This window comes from Phocoena phocoena, chromosome 1 (genome assembly GCF_963924675.1).
Source record: "Phocoena phocoena chromosome 1, mPhoPho1.1, whole genome shotgun sequence".
In the NCBI taxonomy this organism is placed as follows: Eukaryota; Metazoa; Chordata; class Mammalia; order Artiodactyla; family Phocoenidae; genus Phocoena; species Phocoena phocoena.
In genome coordinates this window covers 142,043,099-142,064,776 of record NC_089219.1, presented here as the reverse complement: position 1 = coordinate 142,064,776, position 21,678 = coordinate 142,043,099, and the positions used below count along the sequence as shown (strand labels likewise).

Sequence of the window (21,678 nt, the reverse complement as noted above, 5' to 3'; positions counted from 1 at the left end):
GACAAGTTTGTATACTATAGGTATATCATGAATATGTGCTTACATTTTATTTTTATTCATTTCTTCCTTAAATTCATGGTATAATCTGGAAAAGCTAAACTGTTACAGTGCTATGTAGATGTAACTACTTGTTACATCTCTGCCTATTGTTCTTATACTTTTTATACAGCAGAATAAAGCTTTGTGACTTGTTTAGCTAGTAAAAGAAATGTAAAATTTCAATATCTCTGTTTTCCAATGTAACTGTTAGAGATTGCATTCATGTAATAAAACATTAATCTGATTGTTGTAAGTTCCATTGAAGATGTCACATATCTAACAGCTTTTTGTCTACATGCCTGCACACTTGATCTTGAAAATTTTTATAATGAACTAGGGTAAGTGAATACTCTAGTTTTGAGCTAACTTTTTAAAAGATGCATTCAGTTTAATTCTTTTTCTCTCTTATAGGTATGAGCCATGCAATGGGAGGGAGAGGAGGAATAAATAGAGGAAATATTAATTAAATGTTCTATAAACTATAATAACTGTGAATAAGCTAGTCAAATCTGTTTTAGTGTAATGATTGTTGAGTTGAAAAACATTTTTGTATTTAAATTGGTATGCTTATATCAACATTCTTTATTAATAAAATGTGTTTCAGTGTCAATATTTATCATTCTTTTCTTCATTTTAGTTAGTCGATTCTTCCTTTGCCCATCAGTCTAAGGACAGTTGTACCAGACATTAGATAAGGTCTGTCCAGAACGAGTAGTAATGCCTCTTGCAGTTCTAGTTGGCACATCGATGTTATAATATTGATCTAAACAGAAGAGAAGTCACTTTTTCAATTAAAAAGAAAACAAAACACTTGAACTTAAAAATAGTTTATATTTATTATTATACTCAAAGACAGTATTTATCATTTTAATATCAGGAATGTATTAATTAATTTGAACTTTCTGACAAAGAGAAAAACAATTGCCTTGACTGATCTTTCACCATCTTTCAATAAAATTAGGTTTAACTCTGCTTTTTCAAAGTAAGAATTTGAGAAAACCGAGTTAGTTTAAAAAATAATTCATTTGGGTTTTATTCTTTTTTGGGGAGGGGGGGTTTATTCTTTAAAAAAATACATTCTGATGACATTTATATAGGCAGAAGAACTTATATTTTTATGGATTTTTCAAGGAAAAATATCCCAGGTAATATAATTTTGTTAATAAAATTAGTTTCTCAGCAACTTCTTTCTGATCTTACAGACTGTGTAATGATGTAAATCAGTACAACTTCGTGGCAAACAAGACCTCTGTTAAATGCCACAGGTAATAGAAGTAAAATATTGTTTTCAGTAGCAGTTTTACTCAATTAATTGGATGTTTCTTCATAATAGGCTTTAATCTCATGAATGATAGGGCAGAAATGAATTGCAATCCATTCAATTTAATTGAAAGTAAAGCAAAAATCTAAACTTTCTCTTCTTCAGAATAATTAGAATAAGTGATGTAATTTAATTTCTCACCTTCAGTCACCATTGAACACTTGTTTTTGCTTTGAATTTATTCATGTTTCAGAGATTAGATACCATCTTCAGAAAGCTATTAAGACTTTACTTAATAACTTACCTTTAGAAAAGGCATAGTAATCGTAGCCATCAGGTTTTCTGATGTTGGGCAGTGATATAGCTGAAGTAACCACATTTGGAAGTCCTCTCCACAGTGTACTCACTTTAACTTCATTATGGAGGAAACCTGCAGATGACACTTTAAAGGTTTCAGATTGAAAGGCAATGTACTGTATTGGAAAAAGCATCTGTTCGAGTCAAACAGACCTGGGTTTTAATCCCAGTTTGGTCACTCAGTAGCTCTGTTACCTTGGGTGAGTTAACTTCAGTGCCTCAGCTTTTGCTATCTCTGATATGGTACAAATATCTACCTTTTAGGACTGTTTTAAGGATTACAGATTTGGATTTAATGTTCTTGGTTAATGGTATTATAATTAACAAGCCTGAATAAATTGCCTTTCTTAGCCACAAAGAAAAAAGTATTGATCTTTGGTCATTCATTGAAGCAAATTGATGTTTTGCATCAATTTATTATTATTAGAATAATACTAAGTATTAGGGTTATATGGTCAGTATTTATATTTAATAAGCCATACTCTGTAAGAAACTATTACATCTACTTCATGTGTAAGAATTTTTAACACAGTAAAAAATATTACCTTTGTCTTGATAAGTGACTCTGATGGGTGAATAGTGAATTCTGATGGTGTGTGTTTGGGAAGGCTCTATAGCACGTTCAAATCGACGTCTCCTAACCTGTGTCGTTTCTCCATACACTGGATAACTTAGAGCAAACTTTCTTCTAGTACACTTTTGGGTGGGTTCGTGTTTATAAGTATACTGCTGAATGCTGCCACCTATGATGAATTAGAAAATCACATACAATATGAAAATTAATTTTAATTCCCAAAAGAGATGGAAAAGAGCTTTTACAAGGTATAGGAAACAATGTTTTTCATAAAGTATGTCCAGACATTAATAATGGTTATTAGTCAAGGTATTATAAAAATAATCACTAAATCTCGAAGTACTTGTGAATAAAGCCAACAAATTGCATAGTTATATATTTAACTTTGAAAATAAATGACATTCTTTATATCAATGTCCTGAAAACTCATGAAATTGTGATTTGCATGTTGAGAGAGCTAAATACTTCTTACTGCCCTTTTTATTTTTTAATTGAAAATACTTGATTCTAGCCATTAAAGATATCTTTTGACAGTAAACCCTATAATAAATGGAAATATTGAATAAAATTTTCCTGGCAGATCACTCCTTAAAAGTTTTTTTAATTTTGTCAATTATGTAACACATACCTCTCTTGAAAAAATACACAGATTCAGGTCTGTTCTTGTATTTAGCTACTGAGAGAGCTGCCACTATTTTTCCATTTAGTCCTCCAAATCCTTTGGAAATTAGTTTGGGATACCCTGCATCTTTTATATCATTGGTGAAACGCCAGTACTGAGAATCCTGGTAATTAAAAAGAGGAAATGATGTGAACAGCTTTTTTAAAAGGTTAAAAAGAAAAAAAAAGGTTAGGAACTCATTCTTAGATTTAAGTATAGAGAGAAAGTTTTAACTTAGTTAAGTATTTGAATAAGTTGACGATGTTACCAAATTGAGTGTTAACTATTTATTAAATTTTAATGATAGTTTATTAAAATATGGAGACCCTTCTGAAGTGGAGGTTAAATTGTCATAATAAAGAATAACTATTTGCTGATTTCTCTCACAAAGATATTTTTCTTACCTTAAAGAAGAAAGTTTTTCCTTCACAGTTGCATCTAGTAAAAACAGTATCAATGGGGGAAGGAATGCCCCAAACTTCAGTAATTCTACGAGGTGGAGATGGTGGACTGAATGCATTTAGCATCCAGAAATAATGACCTAAAATTGAAAGTGATGATCAGCCTACAAACTGAATGAAGACTAAAACCTATCCCAGAAGAAATCAAAATGAAATCTTTTAAAAACAGTTTATCATAAAGAAGCAGACTGAATGTGTTAACAAGCATTCTATGATGTTTAGTCAGAATTTTTAGTACTAATACAGAAGGTAGTATTTGAACATTTCTGAGAGTAGATATTTCTCAAGTCTGAAATTTAGCATAACTTAAAATATTTTAGTTTCCCAGCTTCTCTAGGAAGAGCCTTCTGGCTTTGTGATTTACAGAAAATGACTTATCTCTCATTTTCTTTACCTGTTAGCATTAAGGAGTTATAATTAAATAACTTTATTTTGTTTGTTACTTTACTATGTCCAGTTTTGTTAATCCAATATTTTGGTATTTACCCTCAGGTCCTTATAATACTGTGTGAGGTAAGTTCATCAATCAGGTTTCCCTCCAGGAAGCTCAGCACAAACGTGTACTCTCCCATGGCTCTTGCTCTCATAAACACCAAGAAAAAAACAAGGGGCAGAAAAAGAAATGTGTGCAAAACTCACCTCGAAATGCAACTAATGTCCCATTGCGCAAAGTAGTCAGTCCATCTACCGGCTTACCGTTGCATAAATTAGTCTCATCTAAAACGAATTAACACAAATTAAGCCAATATAAAAATGAGAAAAGTGTTCCGTTCTTTTCAAAATAGAACCCACTGGGTTCTATTTCCTCTGTTCACCCTTTCCTAAGCTCTTGAAGAGTATAATTTGAGGTACATATATTTCAGAGGTGAAAAAGAAGTGATATATTTCATAGTTGTTTTACTTAAAGGTGATATTATTCAAAAAGTGTTATATAAAAATAAATTATGAACTGGAATGGGTAAGGGTACCTGATCTTCTAAATTAGACAAGTATTGGATATTCGATCTCAACGTGAAATTCTGTTTCTCAATTCTGATTGCCCTGTGGAATTGGTTTGGAAAACAATATTGCAGATTTTTGCAATCCTAGGTTATTACTTGATTTTCCAAATAACAAAATAAACTTACTGTGATTACCCCTCTGCTTACCTGTAGAGAAGATGCAAAACTTCACAAGTTCAGGGTTCTAAATAATATATATCAATAGAATAATACTAAATCAGGGCATCCTGGTTCAGAAAGATTTAAGTTAACATTGTCAATTTTAAACATGAAAGTAACTGATTCATATTACCTGAAAACACGGGGTTGATGCCAATGCCTTGACTGGGTCCTCTCCCTATGAAATCAGTGCCTGGAATAAGAGTTAACACAGGGGGCCTAGGAATCATGTGAGGTTTTTCTCCTTCAGTAGCATCTGCATCTTCATTCTTTGGATTTACTTCGATTATTTCTGAGTTGGCAGTTTGGTTAGGGCTGGTGGTGGTTTGGAGCTTGGCTTCTGCTAAAGAGGTAGGGTTTGATTTAGGCATTGCTGATGTCATCTTTGGGGGAGTTGGTGTAGTCTTCGGTTTTCTCACTTTAGGTGTTTTTGTCTTTTTGGTACAAGGGAGCTTTTTGGGTGCTTTGGTTGGTTTTTGGGGTTTAGGAGTTGTCACTTGAGCGTTAGTAGCTGTACCTTTTGTTATAGCTGTTGTTGGTTCAGGTTTGCTTGTAGTCTCTTCAGTTGTCTTTTTTGTCGCAGTCATTACTTTGGGTGCAAGAGTTGTTGCTTTAAGAGTAATTTTGGATGATGCCATGGTATCAGTTGTGTCTTTTTCTGTGGCCTTGTCTTTAGCTGTTGTAGTCATTTCAGGTTTGGTCACTTTAGGAGCCTTGGTTGTAGGTACAGCAGGCTCCTTGGGACTGTTTTCAAGAGTCTTTGGTGTGGGTTCTACAGGAAACTCAGGAGTTGATTCAGCAGGGCCCTTAGGAGTAGTGGGAGGCTCCATGGTGATAGTTGAAGTAGAGGCCTCTGAGGTGGTTGGAGCAGGTGTATTAGGAGAACTTGGAGTAGGTTCCTTGGGGGTGGCAGAAGCTGGCTCCTTGGGGGTGGTGGGAGCAGGCACCTTGGTGGTGGTGGGAGCTGGCTCTTTGGTGGTGATGGGTGTAGATTCCTTGGTGGTGAGAGCTTGCTCCTTGGTGGTGGTGGGAACTGGCTCTTTGGTGTTGATGGGTGTAGATTCCTTGGTGGTGGGAGCTTGCTCCTTGGTGGTGGTGGGAGCAGGCACCTTGGTGGTGGTGGGAGCTGGCTCTTTGGTGGTGATGGGTGTAGATTCCTTGGTGGTAGGAGCTAGCTCTTTGCGGGTGGTGGGAGCTTGCTTCTTGGTGGTGGTGGGAGCTGGCTCTTTGGTGGTGGTGGGTGTAGATTCCTTGGTGGTGGGAGCTGGTTCCTTGGTGGTGGTGGGTGTAGATGCCTTGGTGGTGGGAGCGGGCTTGGTGGTGGTGGGTGTAGATTCCTTGGTGGTGGGAGCTGGTTCCTTGGTGGTGGTGGGTGTAGATGCCTTGGTGGTGGGAGTGGGCTTGGTGGTGGTAGGTGTAGATGCCTTGGTGGTGGGAGCTGGCTCCTTGGTGGTGGTGGGTGTAGATTCCTTGGTGGTGGGAGCTGGCTCCTTGGTGGTGGTGGGTGTAGATTCCTTGGTGGTGGGATCTGCCTCTTTGGGAGAGGTGAGAGCAGGGGATTTGCTTATAGTTTCAGCTTTGAGTGTAGATGTAGCAGGAACTTCAGATGTGGGTGCAAAGTCTTTAGTAGATGTTTTCTCTGCATTTTGTGTCTCTTTAGCTGAAGTAGTCTTCTCTTTTGCAGTAGTTGAAGTCTGTTTATTTGTTGTAGAAGTCTCTTTAGTTTCATCTGTTGTCTCCTTATTGGCTGTCAAAGGCGTCTCTTTAGTTGTGTCAGAATTAGGTGGAATACTGGGTTTAGAAAGTATTGGTTTTACTATTGTAATCTTGGGAGTTGTGGTAAATTTATTACGTTGAGTGGTGGGAATGTTAGGAGTTGGGGTGAGCTTGAAATCACCATTGTCCGGTCCACTTCCAGCTTCATCTATTACTGGTGGTTCTGGGGTAGGTTTCGTTTTAGGGGTTCTTTTCTTGTTGTCTTTTACTAGTGAAAAAAATATACATCTTTTATTTTTGTATAGTTTTTTTTTCTTTAATAGTGACATAAAGATGCCATCCTTATCATTGACTAGCTGTGTTGTCTCTAGGCAAATTGCTAATTTCTAACATGTCTATTAATTTACTGTAAAATGATAAATGCTCAACCTATCTTATTGGGCTATTTTAGGGAATGAATGGGATAAGGGGTGAAAAACACAAGTAAAACTCAATAGAATATATGGAAGCAAGTGGCAACTTTGAAATGATCAATATGATCAATAACACTAATTCTACTCTTTATGTCAGTGTTCTTTGCCTGTCACTTTCTCAACTCTTCTTATTCCTTATTGCTTGGTGCCACTTCCTTCCTACTGGAAACCTAGTTCCAACATCTTTTAGACTCACTGCACCAATTCCCTCAGAGACCTCTATAACTACATCCAAGGAATCTGTTCCAGTCACCCCCATGGTTCCTGCTTAGGCCTGTTTCTGTGCACATGGCTTTTAACTGCTTTCTTTCCTCTACCTGGATAAACTCAGCAGTCTCGGGATACAGAGAGGAGATTAGGATGCCATGGCAGCAAAAGGACCCTGTTTAACAGGATTTCCCCTAGCAGCTACCCCATAGGTGACATACAGAGCCCAAGAGGCACATCACTGAGATGAGCTCCATTTAGCAAACACTTCTATTGTGTGCAAGACTCTCTGGATAACTCAAAGATTAAATATCTGGCTATTCAGCTGGAAAGAAGGCTTCAGGGAAATAACCACCCAGGAAATGAGTTCTTCAAAACTCCAGTATCCAGAATCCAGTACTTCCTGGAGAATGAGGATGTACTTTAGAAATTCAGGAAATAATAGAAAAGCAGAACAAAGGGAATCTCTTTTTAGGAGGTAATAGCCAATTCTGTAGTTTCTCTACTACAGAAAAATCAGCCAGATACGACAGATAATTTATTAGGAAAATAATAGAGGATCTGTAAAATGTGGATAATAATATTGCCTTTCTCAGAAATGTATGAGAATTTAATGGATTAACATTTTAAAACACTTAAGGAAGTATATAAAAGTTAAATAAAATAAATCTGGGGAAGGAGAAATGAAAAGACAAGATAGAGGAAAGAGAAGAAAGCAATGATGTCAGGTAGACAGGACTTGAAATAGAAAACTTAATAGTCATATCTGGTGCCATCCTGTGGTTCTACAGTTGCTTCTATAGTATCTTCTTCCTTTGCTTTATAGAGTGGTTTCCTAGCTGCTTGGCACTAATTTCCTATAGGAAATTTTCACTGGTATCTTCTAAAGTAATTTTTATGAAGTTACATACCCCCCCCAAATATTGAAATGTCCTCAAATCATTCTACCCACACGCCTTACTTTTAGGTCATTATTGTTAACATGGCATTGATATAGTCACTGATCTTTATCAATGCTCAAACCTTTGGGTTTCTTCTTTAACTCTCTATTAGCAGCTGAATTTTTGGAAAACTTGATTTTCCGAAAAGTTGAGGAAGAGGAGGAGGAAGACTCTTGATTTTCAGAAACAGAATGTTCTATAAATCAAATTAAAAAGTTGATCACACCAACTGTGATTTAAAGCAAAAAAGAACTGCCAGTTCAAATACAACAAAAAATGCTATTTATTGATCTACAAATGTCTGTGTTCTGCTTTTGTTTTATCAGTACTATGAGCAACAGCTCTTGTAAATGTCAGTTAAAAGCAAGGCACCTGAGCTTGTCACAGATAACTAGCGGTATAACTATATAACTTTCTCTCAACTTCCCCATATCTTACAGAATCAAATTGTTCTGCAAACAAAATCATGGCTTTTTTTTGTTTGTTTTTAAACAGTAAGACTTGTTTCTTCTGATTATTTTAACCTAGTCCCATACTGAGTTTGGTAAATAAGGAAAATAAATAACTGAGCATTTATACTTTGGCTTAAACTCTGCCCTAAAACAAGCAGTGTGATGAGCCTTTAATGACTCAGAAGATCACCCTGTACTATGAGGAGTCTTATAAAAGTCCACCTACAGGTTATTTCATCTCAGAAACCTCCTTTTTTTACATCTGTCATCTTCCTACCTTCTGTTATTTCCTCTGATTCTATAACTTTCTTAGTCTTCTTGCTTGATGATTTGGGTGAACGTTTGGTTGTTGATTTGATGGTCTGAGTTGCTCCTGGAGGTGGAGGTGCAGACTTTGAAGGTGGTGGTGATGCAGGACTGTGCACTGAGACCAAGCAAGATGGGTCAGTTAACTTCTTGTTCATATTCATCAGCAACTCTTAACTGTGAAAGGCACTGATGCATCTGGCTTCAAGAGTAAATGCTGGTGAAAACCTGTATAGGCAGGCTCTTGGCCCAACACCAACAATTACTCCAAGCTATCTGAAGATGCATTGCTACAAAAAAAAAATTGGTTCTCAAATTGTAAATTATGATGGGGAGCAAAGGCTCAGGAGTCAGAAGACTTCCAGTTCTAGACCTACAAGGGTCTATCGTGACCTTGGGCAAATGGGCAAACCCTCCTGAACTCCTCTTGCCTGTAAACAGAGGTGTTTCTTCTGGATGATTTCTGAAGGTATTTGCCTGCCTAAAAAATACTTTATGAGCTGTATACTTTGTGCCAGCCTCCTGTGATATCAAAATAATCACTGCATGTGGCTGACAGATGTTTGTGCTCTCGAGAAGATAAATATAAAAATTACATTTTCCTGTTTTCATATTCATTTAAATCAAATGATACCAATTTACGTTTCTTTTTTTCTTTTTCTTAATTACAAAAGTTCTACATAAATATTAACTCATGGAAGAATTTCACATTATGCTTTCCTCAAAATGTATTGCCCTTCTCCAAGATAAATAGCTTAGTGGTTTGATGTGTATCTTTTTAACCTACATGGAACATGTTTTGACCATTAGGAACCAGAAGAAAAGAAGGAATTCTGAAAGATAAGAAAGCAGAGAATGGGGTAGGAGGAAGCACTCTGGGTAGAGGACAGTGGTGATAAATCCTCCTGCTCTTACCAAACTTCTCCTCAGAACCCTGTTTTTGCAATCTGCATGAACTGACCACCATACCTTTCCCTCTTTCTCCTCCCACCCCACAAAAACACCAGGTACCTCAACTCAAGAAACAGTTTTATCACATTCTAACTAGTGATCTTGAGCAAACTATTTAACTTCTTGGATTGTTTTCTCACCCATATTCAGAGGCACTTGACTGCTTCAATTCTTGAAGTGTTATGACTTTGAGATATATAGATGCCTACAACTGGTATCTATAGCAATCTTAAAACAAGTAAGTGTTCCCTGGTGGCGCAGTGGTAAAAGAATCCGCCTGCCAATGCAGGGGACATGGGATGGAGCCCTGGTCCAGGAAGAACCCACATGCCGTGGAGCAACTACGCCCATGCGACACGACTACTGAGCCCACATTCCACAACTGCTGAAGCCCACGCACCTAGAGCCTGTGCTCTGCAACAAGAGAAGCCACTGCAATGAGAAGCCCACTCAGTGACACAAAGAGCAGCCCCTGCTCACCACAACTGGAGAAAGCCCGCATGCAGCAAAAAAGACCCAACACAGCCAAAAATAAATTAATTAATTTAAAAAAAAAAAAGACTAAGGGGTGAGATGCAAGATAGTTTGATTATTTTTTTTAATGAAATACTAAGAAGAACTACAATCCTGCAGCCTGTGGAACAAAAACCACATTCACAGAAAGATAGACAAGATGAAAAGTCAGAGGGCTATGTACCAGATGAAGGAAAAAGATAAAACCCCAGAAAAACTAAATGAAGTGGACATAGGCAAACTTCCAGAAAAAGAATTCAGAATAATGATAGTGAAGATGATCCAGGACCTCGGAAAAAGAATGGAGGCAAAGATCGAGAACATGCAAGAAATGTTTAACAAAGACCTAGAAGAATTAAAGAGCAAACAAACAGAGATAAACAATACAATAACTGAAATGAAAACTACACCAGAAGAAATCAATAGCAGAATAACTGACGCAGAAGAATGGAAAAGTGACCTGGAAGCCAGAATGGTGGAATTCACTGCTGCGGAACAGAATAAAGAAAAAAGAATGAAAAAAAATGAAGACAGCCTAAGAGACCTCTGGGACAACATTAAATGCAACAGCATTCGCATTATAGGGGTCCCAGAAGGAGAAGAGAGAGAGAAAGGACTGGAGAAAATATGTGAAGAGATTGTAGTCGAAAACTTCCCAAACATGGGAAAGGAAATAGCCACCCAAGTCCAGGAAGCACAGAGAGTCCCATAGAGGAAAAACACACCAAAACACATAATAATCAAACTGGCAAAAATTAAAGACAAAGAAAAAGTATTGAAAGCAGCAAGGGAAAAACAACAAATAACATACAAGGGAACTCCCATAAGGTTAACAGCTGATTTCTCAGCAGAAACTGTACAAGCCAGAAGGGAGTGGCATGATATACTTGAAGTGATGAAAGGGGAAAACCTACAAGCAAGATTAGCCGGCAAGGATCTCATTCAGATTTGATGGAGAAATCAAAAGCTTTACAGACACACAAAAGCTAAGAGAATTCACCACCACCAAACCAGCTCTACAACAAATGCTAAAGGAACTTTTCTAAGTGGGAAACACAACAGAAGAAGGGACCTACAAAAACAAATCCAAAACAATTAAGAAAACTGTCTTAAGAGCACACATATCGATAATTGCCTTAAACGTGAACGGATTAAATGCTCCAAACAAAAGACACAGGCTTGCTGAATGGATACAAAAACAAGACCCATATATATGCTGTCTACAAGAGACCCATTTCAGACCTAGGGACACATACAGACTGAGTGTGAGGGGATGGAAAAAGTTATTCCATGCAAATGGAAATCAAAAGAAAGCTGGAGTAGCTATACTCATATCAGATAAAATAGACTTTAAAATAAAAAATGTTACAAGAGACAAGGAAGGACACTACATAATGATCAAAGGATCAATCCAAGAAGAAGATAAAACAAATATAAATATATATGCACCCAATATAAGAGCACCTCAATACATAAGGCAACTGCTAACAGCTATGAAAGAGGAAATCAACAGTAACACAATAACAGTGGGGGATGTTAACACCTCACTTACACCAATGGACAGATCATCCAAAATGAAAATGAATAAGGAAAGAGAAGCTTTAAATGACACAACAGACCAGATAGATATAATTGATGTTTATAGGACATTCCATCCAAAAACAGCAGATTACACGTTCTTCTCAAGTGTGCATGGAATATTCTCCAGGATAGATCACATCTTGGGTCACAAATCAAGCCTCAGTAAATTTAAGAAAATTGAAATCATATCAAGCATCTTTTCTGACCAAAACGCTATGAGATTAGAAATCAATTACAGGGGAAAAAACGTAAAAAACACGAACACATGGAGGCTAAACAATATGTTACTAAACAACCAAGAGATCACTGAAGAAATCAAAAAGGATATCAAAAAATACCTAGAGACAAATGACAATGAAAACACGATGATCCAAAACCTATGGGATGCAGCAAAAGCAGTTCTAAGAGGGAAGTTTATAGCTATACAAGCCTACCTCGAGAAACAAGAAAAATCTCAAACAATCTAACCTTACACCTAAAGGAACTAGAGAAAGATGAATAAACAAAACTGAAAGTTAGAAGAAGGAAAGAAATCATAAAGATCAGAGCAGAAATAAATGAAATAGAAACAAAGAAAAAAATAACAAAGATAAAAAAACGAAAAGCTGGTTCTTTGAAAAGATAAACAAAATTGATCAACCATTAACCAGACTCATCAAGAAAAAGAGGGAGAGGACCCAAATCAATAAAATTAGAAAGGAAAAAGGAGAAGTTACAACAGACACCGCAGAAATACAAAGCATCCTAAGAGACTACTACAAGCAACTCTATGCCAATAAAATGGACAACCTGGAAGAGAATGGACAAATTCTTAGAAAGCCATAACCTTCCAAGACTGAACCAGGAAGAAATAGAAAATATGAACAGCCCAATCACAAGTAATGAAATTGAAACAGTGATTAAAATTCTTCCAACAAACAAAAGTCCAGGACCAGATGGCTTCACAGGGGAATTCTATCAAACATTTAGAGAAGAGCTAACACCCAACCTTCTCAAACTCTTCCAAAAAATTGCAGAGGAAGGAACACTCCCAAACTCATTCTATGAGGCCACCATCACCCTGATACCAAAACCAGAAAAAGATACTACAAAAGAAGAAAATTACAGATCAATATCACTCATGAATATAGATGCAAAAATCCTCAACAAAATTCTAGCAAAGAGAATCCAGCAACACATTAAAAGGATCATACACCATGATCAAGTGGGATTTATCGCAGGGATGCAAGGATTCCTCAATATACGCAAATCAATCAATGCGATACACCATATTAACAAATTGAAGAAGAATAACCATATGATCATCTCAATAGATGCAGAAAGAGCTTTTGACAAAATTCAACACCAATTTATGATAAAAACTCTCCAGAAAGTGGGCATAGAGCGAACCTACCTCAACATAATAAAGGCCATGTACGACAAACCTACAGCAAACATCATTCTCAATGGTGATAAACTAAAAGAATTTCCTCTGAGATCAGGAACGTGACAAGGATATCCACTCTCACCACTATTATTCAACATAGGTTTGGAAGTCCTAGCCATGTCAATCAGAGAAGAAAAAGAAGTAAAAGGAATACAAATTGGAAAAGAAGAAGTAAAACTGTCACTTTTTGCAGATGACATGATACTATACATAGAGAACTCTAAAAATACCACCAGAAAACTACTACTAGACCTAATCAATGAATTTGGTAAAGTTGCAGAATACAGAATTAATGCACAGAAATCTCTTGCTTTCCTATACATTAACGATGAAAAATGTGAAAGAGAAATTAAGGAAACACTCCCATTTACCATTGCAACAAAAACAATAAAATACCTAGGAATAAACCTACCTAGGGAGACAAAAGTCCTGTATGCAGAAAACTATAAGACACATGTAAGAAATTAAAGATGATACCAACAGATGGAGAGATATACCATATTCTTGGATTGGAAGAATCAATATTGTGAAAATGACTATACTACCCAAAGTAATCTACTGATTCAATGCAATCCCTATCAAATTACCAATGGCATTTTTTACAGAACTAGAACAAAAAAATCTTAAAATTTGTATGGAGACACAAAAGTCCCCGAATAGCCAAAGCAGTCTTGAGGGAAAAAAATGGAGCTGGAGGAATCAGACTCCCTGACTTCAGACTATACTACAGAGCTACAGTAATCAAGACAGTATGGTACTGGTACTGACACAAAAACAGAAACATAGATCAATGGAACAAGATAGAAAGCCCAGAGGTAAACCCATGCACCTATGGTCAACTAATCTATGACAAAGCAGGCAAGGATATACAATGGAGAAAAGACAGTCTCTTCAATATGTGGTGCTGGGAAAACTGGACAGCTACATGTAAAGGAATGAAATTAGAACACTCCCTAACACCATACACAAAAATAAACTCAAAATGGATTCGAGACCTAAATGTAAGACTGGACACTATAAAACTCTTAGAGGAAAACATAGGAAGGGCACTCTTTGACATGAATCACAGCAAGATCTTTTTTGATCCACCTCCTAGAGTAATGGAAATAAAAACAAAAATAAACACATCGGACCTAATGAAACTTCAAAGCTTTTGCACAGCAAAGGAAACCATAAACAAGACGAAAAGACAACTCTCAGAATGGGAGAAAATATTTGCAAATGAATCAATGGACAAAGGATTAATCTCCAAAATATATAAACAGCTCCTGCAGCTCAATATTAAAAAAACAAACAACCCAATCCAAAAATGGGCAGAAGACCTAAATAAATATTTCTCCAAAGAAGACATACAGATGGCCAAGAAGCACATGAAAAGCTGCTCAACATCACTAATTATTAGAGAAATGCAAATCAAAACTACATTGAGGTATCACCTCACACCAGTTAGAATGGGCATCATCAGAAAATCTACAAACAACAAATGCTGGAGAGGGTGTGGAGAAAAGGGAACCCTCTTGCACTGTTGGTGGGAATGTAATTTGATACAGCCACTATGAAGAACAGTATGGAGGTTCTGTAAAAAACTAAAAATAGAATTACCATATGATCCAGCAATCCCACTACTGGGCATACACCCAGAGAAAACCATAATTCAAAAAGACACATGCACCCCAATGTTTTTTGCAGCACCTTTTACAATAGCCAGGTCATGGAAGCAACCTAAATGCCCATTGACAGACGAATGGATAAAGAATTTGTGGTATATATATACAATGGAATATTTCTCAGCCATCAAAATGATCAAAATTGGGTCATTTGTAGAGATGTGGATGGATCTAGCGACTGTCATACAGAGTGAAGTAAGTCAGAAAGAGAAAAACAAATATCGTATATTAACACATATATGTGGAATCTAGAAAAATGGTAAAAATAAACTGGTTTTCAGGGCAGAAATTGAGACACGGATGTAGAGAACAAACGTATGGACACGAAGCGGGGAAAGCTGCAGGGGGGGATGGTGGTGAGATGAATTGAGAGTTTGGGATTGACATATATACACTAATATGTATAAAATGGATGACTAATAAGAACCTGCTGTATAAAAAGATAAGTAAAATAAAATTTAAAAGAAAAAAAATGAAGGCATCTGGCTGATGCCTTCATTTTCAGTTGGACCCTGACTATCTCTGTGAATTCTGTAAATGATGCACTACCTTCATCAATTTTTTATCCTTGAGTTTTACATAAACTTCAAGTAATCTGACCCACCACTTGGTAGTATAAACTATTGTCTTTATTAACATGTTCTCTCAATGCTTTGTCATTCTCTAACTATCTTCCCTCCCCATCCATCCTCTGCCCAAAATAAATTCTCAGTTTTTTTGTCTCACAGCCAAAACAACTATCAGAGTGATGAGTAAATATGGAACACTCATCTCATGTGTCCTTCTGAAAGCTGTAGGAACTCTGAACTCTGCAATTTTGATTACAGGGGGTTGTCTCCATTATTTTTGGAATGCTCTCCAATGAAAACATTGAAGAGTTAAGAAATATTCCTTAACTATGCTGATTAATAGTTTTCCACCCTATTTCTCCACTGTTTGAAAGAAGCAGAAGGTGCAGCCTTGTTTAAATAAAATAAGATTATGCAAGCAATGCTTATTTTCACTTTTATCCCCATAGATATTCTTGTTTTAACAGAGTAGGATTTAAGAACAAACATTTGGTAAAAGAAAGGAATTCATTATTTAAGTACATTGTTAAAAGTCCTTGTTTTTTTTTTTTTTGTTTGTTTGTTTTTTTTTGGTAAATCTGGAGGGTTTTATTATGCCCTCAAGAGTACTCCTTCAGGACCAAAACCAGAGAAGAGGATTTTAAAATGGAAATACCTATTTTTATTGACTCCTTCACACACAGGCATTTAGATAGAGACTACTGAGAGGACTGTAAAGATCAGAAGGGAAATACAATGGACAGTTAGCTTCTTGGTTTGCCTATCAACTTAGTACTTTAAACTGACTCAAATTTACTAGTTCAGAGAAGCTGGACGTGTTGATTCTGTCCTCAAATATACACTCAAAAACATTGAGAGCAAAAGCACAGATAGCTCAAAGGACAGGTGACTTTGTGGGGTCATCACCATAGGATTAGACAAGAAATCATCAAATGAGCTGCTTACTGTCGATTTAACCTGAAATTGAACCACACCTGGAGGAGAAAAGCATGTATGCCCAGCCCCTATCCTCTCCATTACTCAGCCTGCAATCACTTGCACTCCTGGAGCCTGGCTGAGCCAGGGAGTGCTTTAGAAGAAGCATTCCTTCTTTAATTCATCTTGGTGAAACAAAATTAATATGAAATAGCGTATATGTTAGTAAAATCACGACCTGAGTTGTACCGCATGTTAAGACATTATCAGTGAAGCTAAGACAGGTGCACAGATCTGGCTGTACTGAGAGGCACTGATTGGTACTGAGATGCTTACCTTTTTCACAAAAACTGTCATAATCGGAACAACACTTGCCGTACTTCTTACATTCTGAGTCACAGTCACACGCCCTCCCTCTTGAAAAGGACTCAAAGCAGCGGCCTTTACAGGAAAACTCTACCCAGAGCAAAACAAAACATTATGGATTATTGGTTACACAATCAGTCATGCCCATGTATTGATAGCCATTTCCCACCCTATAGCTGACTAGAGTTCCAAAAGTGCATAGCTAAGTCTTTTATTTGGAATTTGGAAGATAGATGGTTTCCCAAGTGGAGACAGCCCTGGTCAAGAAAGAAATATGGTGACTAGGAAAATTTTCTTGCCCTTCAAGGCTCCAAGAGACAGCCCAATGCTGTCTGAGTCATTTCATGTATGGATAGTGGAAAATTGGGAAATGCCTAAAGAGGTAAGTACACTTCATATGAATTCCCACCATTCTCTCCTTTTGATACTGCTACTTTTTAAGTAGATTTTTGTCAATTGAGCATGCATATTCTACAACAATATATTCTAAAGAGCTGGCTTAATATAAATAGGTCACTGTTTAGGCTCAAAAGTCATTTATAATACAGAAATCTTTGTCATGACAAACTGGGTATGGTGTAGAGTTGAAAGATTTCAGCCTAATCCCATGATATGGACTATATAAGAAGCCTGCTCACTTCCAAAAAAGCCTTGGTTAAAGCCACGATGATTTACCCAGGCCTATTTGAAATAATTACCTTACTCAACAAACAAATTGTACAACAATATATTTATCAACTTCACATGAAAATTCTGAAGCAAATATAACTTTGAGCCACTTTTAATTATAACTTTCATAAATTAAATACGAAATATTTGCACATTAACAAGAAAATGGTTCAAAGTATGTTTAAATGAAGTATCATAATTTAAAATTCATACCCTTTGGGATGTAACTGAAATCATTATACACTCATTATTAAACACTTTTAAAGTACCTTTTTCAGGTAATTTAGAAACATATTAATAACAAAAAGTTAAACAGCAAGATTATTTTATGTCCATGAATTTTTTGATGAAGCTATTGAAGGGCTCCATCCCTAAGCAATTACCTCTCTGGTTAATAGCAAAGAATTACTCATTACTATTTACTTAATGATTCCTGAGTCATAGTATTGTCTCTATTTAAAACAAGACATGATACTTGGCACTAGTCAGTAACCTTGTGCAAGTGACAGACTTCCAGGCTCCCCTTAACCTCCCCCAGTGATCACAAGCTTTGACACCACCCTCAGGCACAGCACACTGCAGCATTTATGCAAGGGAAGGGAAAGGCACTTCAGCACAGAGAAGTGAAATAGTGTGACAACAGCACTGCAAGGGGTGCAAGGAGACTCTCACAGGACATGTGCTTGACAGAGGAGACACCAGCTCTCAGGACTTACCTACAGCGCAGACTTTCTTGAAGTCAGGGCAGCACTCCATGTAGTGTTGACAGTTATAATCACAGTTGCAGGTGGCATCTCTAGAATACCCTTCCCCACATCTCCCTGCACAGCTTGATAAATCTAAAATTATACAATACTAGTGTAAACAGGGCCAAGCCACTTTGTAAAAAGGAAGAAATCTAGGGAGGAGGACAAAGCTGCTTGATGAGGCAGAATTTTATCAATTGGAAAGGTTGGGAATGATGGTAAGCAATGGGTCCAGGTGACTTTTGCCTGGTCTCCTAGGTGACCTTGATCATGCCATTTTATTCATTACTAGACTGAGAAGATAAATGCACTTTTGAAAATCAGGCTGAGTAATGGCTTTGCACAAAAGAGGATGGTATTCCTGGAGGAGGGCTGGCAGCTACAGCTCTACTGATACTGCTACTAGGATGATGACTAGTTGCCATTTACTGAGCATCTCTGTGCTGGGCACTGAGTCATACATTATCTCTAATGCTTATGAAACGTTGCCAGGAGAGTATTAGTAGTCTCTTTTTTAGAGGTAAGAAAGCTGAAACACGGAAATTTTAATAACTTGCTCAAGGGCACCCAGCTACTTAATAACTCCAGTATATATGTATTACAGGTCAATTAACACCTATTAATCATTCATAGTGGACTTCCCTGGTGGCACAGTGGTTAAGAATCCTCCTGCCAATGCAGGGGACACGGGTTCGAGCCCTGGTCTGGGAAGATCCCACATGCCTCGGAGCAACTAAGCCCGTGCGCCACAACTACTGAGCCTGCGCTCTAGAGCCTGCGAGCCACAACTACTGAAGCCTGCGCACCTAGAGCCCGTGCTCTGCAACAAGAGAAGCCGCCGCAATGAGAAGCCCGCGCACCGCAACCAAGAGTAGCCCCCACTCGACACAACTAGAGAAAGCCTGGTCACAGCAACAAAGACCCAACGCAGCCAAAAATAAAATAAATAAAATTTTAAAAATCATTCATAGTGACCTCTTTCACTCTTAGAAGTGTCTTGATTTGCATAGTAAATTATATGGTCATCCTAAGTAAACAGCCCACCTAGAATTTGAACTCTAATATATCTGATTCTGATACCCAAACTTGTCCTGATCACATTGCCTCTCATTTCTGATCATACGTTTACAGCAAGCTAGTCATGCCAGCACAAACTTCCCTAGGCCCCTGCTCCTCTCATGCGTGGGGATAACTGGGCGCTATGAGTGTTGGGGAAGTCAGATGCTTAAGACCACCACTAAAGAGAGTACCAAATAGGTGACTCTTGAAAAGCATCTGGACTTGAATAAAGGTCATGAACAGAGTTATTTTGGGTAAAACAAAACAAAAACAAAAGCATAATTATCCTTAAATATATTTTTTAAGTCATTTAGAAAACACCTTGAAAACCTCCCTGAAAGATAACCTCAGAAATGTAACAACTGAATCCATCTCTGGAATAGAAACTGGCAGGTGCAATGTCCTAAATCCATAGAGGGACGCAGAAGCACACTGAAAAATTACTCAAAATAATGAGTCCAGGAAAGTTAAAGTCTTAATATGCAAATAAAGCAGTAAACATTAGGACAACTTTCAGAACTTTTTACATACACATGTGCACAATACATACAAAAATGCATATTATATATAGTGTATGTATATAAATACATATATATAAAGAAAAAAGAATGGGAAGAGGCTGAGAACGCAAGAAAAGCAGACAAGACAACATCAAAAGGTTATTCTTTTATAACTAGCAGATTTCTGAAATAGGAAGTCAATCATCTTTACAGGAAAATTTATTTCCATAGATTTAATGGCTGTCCTACTTTTATTGATGTTGATTTTAACAACTAATTTTAATTTCATTTATTTAAAGGAGAGTAAAACTGTTCTAGTGAACAGCCAATTGTATCACAGAGGAGAGGTAGCTCAGGAAATGCACCCAGTGTTATGAACCTTGTAATATTATTCTGAGAGAGCAGAGGGTTTGGATACACCCTGGTATTCGTCATTCCTGATTAAATATTTATATTTTCTTTCATGCGTTTTCCCACCTTATCTAAGTGATTCTGAAACTATGTCCATGGCAGGCAGCTATCTCACATGCTCAGGCTTATTTAATTATTTTACTGGAAATGTAAACAATGCCATAACAGTCATGCACCTTGATTTTTCTTCTCTCAGATTTTGCTTATCAAAGAAAAAGAAAAAAAGAAAAGGACATTGTAAAGCAACCATACTCCAATAAAAATTAATTTAAAAAAAACCCAATAACTTGAACCAAAAAAAAAAAAAAGAAAAGGAAACAAAAATCCAAAGCTTGGTGTTATTGTTAAGTAATTTATCTTGTGATGCTAGAGACTTCTGTTAAGGTGATTACACTGAATGTACCTTAACATTCTCTAAAAATGAATACAAAGAACTGTTCATCCAGGACTAACTCTGTTTTTGGATGGCTGTGAATGGTTCAATATTATAATATAAAATGACATTCATACCTGTGTAAATTTATATCTGGATGAACAGTCCTTATAAGAAAGAAGGGGCATTTTCAAGATTAATAAAATGTCATTTGAAACATTGTAAATGTTCATTGTAATATATCGACATGAATCCATAATTTATTTGATGTAAAAGATTAAATTTCTTTGTAAACATGTAGGAAAAAATTATATGCTATATACATATTGTTCATTTCAGTTCATCTAATGATATTTTATCATTTCAGCATAGTTTTATTGTGTAAGTGTCTATATTTTTTTAAACCTTTGAGAGAACTATAGGAATAATTAGTACAAAATTCCATTGAAAAGCTCAAAACTTCTTGAAAAACTTCATAATACAAAATGCTTATAAATATGCTATATATTCTATACATAATTTTAAGGTTTTATTATGTATTAAACTCAAACAAATATACGTTTTTAGAAATCTATTTCTTTTGTTGTCATAAAAGTCAGAACTGAATGATTAGCAATAGTTGTTAAATAAAAGTATTTTTGATGGTTAAGTTACCTTGAGAAGAAACTTTCTGAATCAAGAAAACAGAAAGCAGCAACAAAAAGTAAATGGGAAGTATTTTCCTCTCCATAGTTGTTTTCGGGTACTGAGCCCTTGCTGAAAAGAAAAAAGTATCAGAAAACTGCTCTTGAATCTCACGACTAATTTATGCCTGTGTTACATACAGTGTTTCAGTAATTTTTAAAATGCAATTTGTTGATAAAAACCATCTGATTCTTGAAACAAGACTTTTAAAGTAACCAGCCTTAATTTGTTGTAAATATTTGACCATTAGATTTAATCTTATGCAGAAAAAAAAAATCAGATCACCATCACAGTCATGTTACTGACGATTTTAATACTTTAGAATCTCCCCAAATAGAAAACAGACTTATCTTCAAACTCTATTCAAATTACAGCATGTACTTACAGTGCAGGGTTTAAATCCTATCTTGGGGGAAAAAAAAAAAAATAACCAGCTTCAGTAAAATTTAATTTAACAAACAAGAGTTATTGTTCCAACTTTCCCTTAACTCTCAAAATAAATTTATAAGCTTCCAGCAGGTGTATTGCATAAATGTGATCCTTTTCAAAACTTTCCAACCACTATCCTTATAAATCTTCTCAAACACCTTTAATAAGGTATATCCCTATTGAACTGAAAACACATTTAATTCCATGAAGC

General features: G+C 36.4%; 2 protein-coding genes across 2 annotated transcripts in view; one reads left to right on the top strand and one right to left on the bottom strand.

Moving 5' to 3' along the window:
- TPR (translocated promoter region, nuclear basket protein) overlaps nt 1-649 on the top strand; it is a 64,088-nt gene extending 63,439 nt beyond the window's left edge. The window contains exon 51 of the mRNA XM_065886159.1: nt 451-649. Within this exon, the coding sequence (XP_065742231.1) occupies nt 451-506 (56 nt within the window). The 3' untranslated portion in view covers nt 507-649. The remainder of the gene's footprint in view (nt 1-450) is intronic.
- PRG4 (proteoglycan 4) lies at nt 396-21,084 on the bottom strand. The gene is made up of 12 exons (XM_065886168.1): nt 21,009-21,084; nt 17,982-18,104; nt 16,567-16,686; nt 8,580-8,726; nt 7,933-8,046; nt 4,647-6,497; nt 3,993-4,070; nt 3,297-3,433; nt 2,860-3,016; nt 2,203-2,400; nt 1,605-1,730; nt 396-802 (listed from the first exon to the last, which is right to left on the bottom strand). Exons 1-12 carry the CDS (start codon nt 21,082-21,084, stop codon nt 705-707), a joined length of 3,225 nt encoding a protein of 1,074 aa, XP_065742240.1. The 3' UTR covers nt 396-704.
- Between the last annotated feature and the right edge of the window lie 594 nt (nt 21,085-21,678).

Bases quoted from the DNA above. Each gene is read 5' to 3' on its own strand.
- PRG4 (XM_065886168.1), bottom strand. From the start codon at position 21,084: ATGGAGAGGAAAATACTTCCCATTTACTTTTTGTTGCTGCTTTCTGTT. The intron at 16,687-17,981 runs GTAAGTCCTGAG...TGCTCTGGGTAG, and splicing joins CAAGAAAGTCTGCGCTGTAG to AGTTTTCCTGTAAAGGCCGC. The intron at 1,731-2,202 runs GTAATATTTTTT...TGTCATCTGCAG, and splicing joins AGTCACTTATCAAGACAAAG to GTTTCCTCCATAATGAAGTT.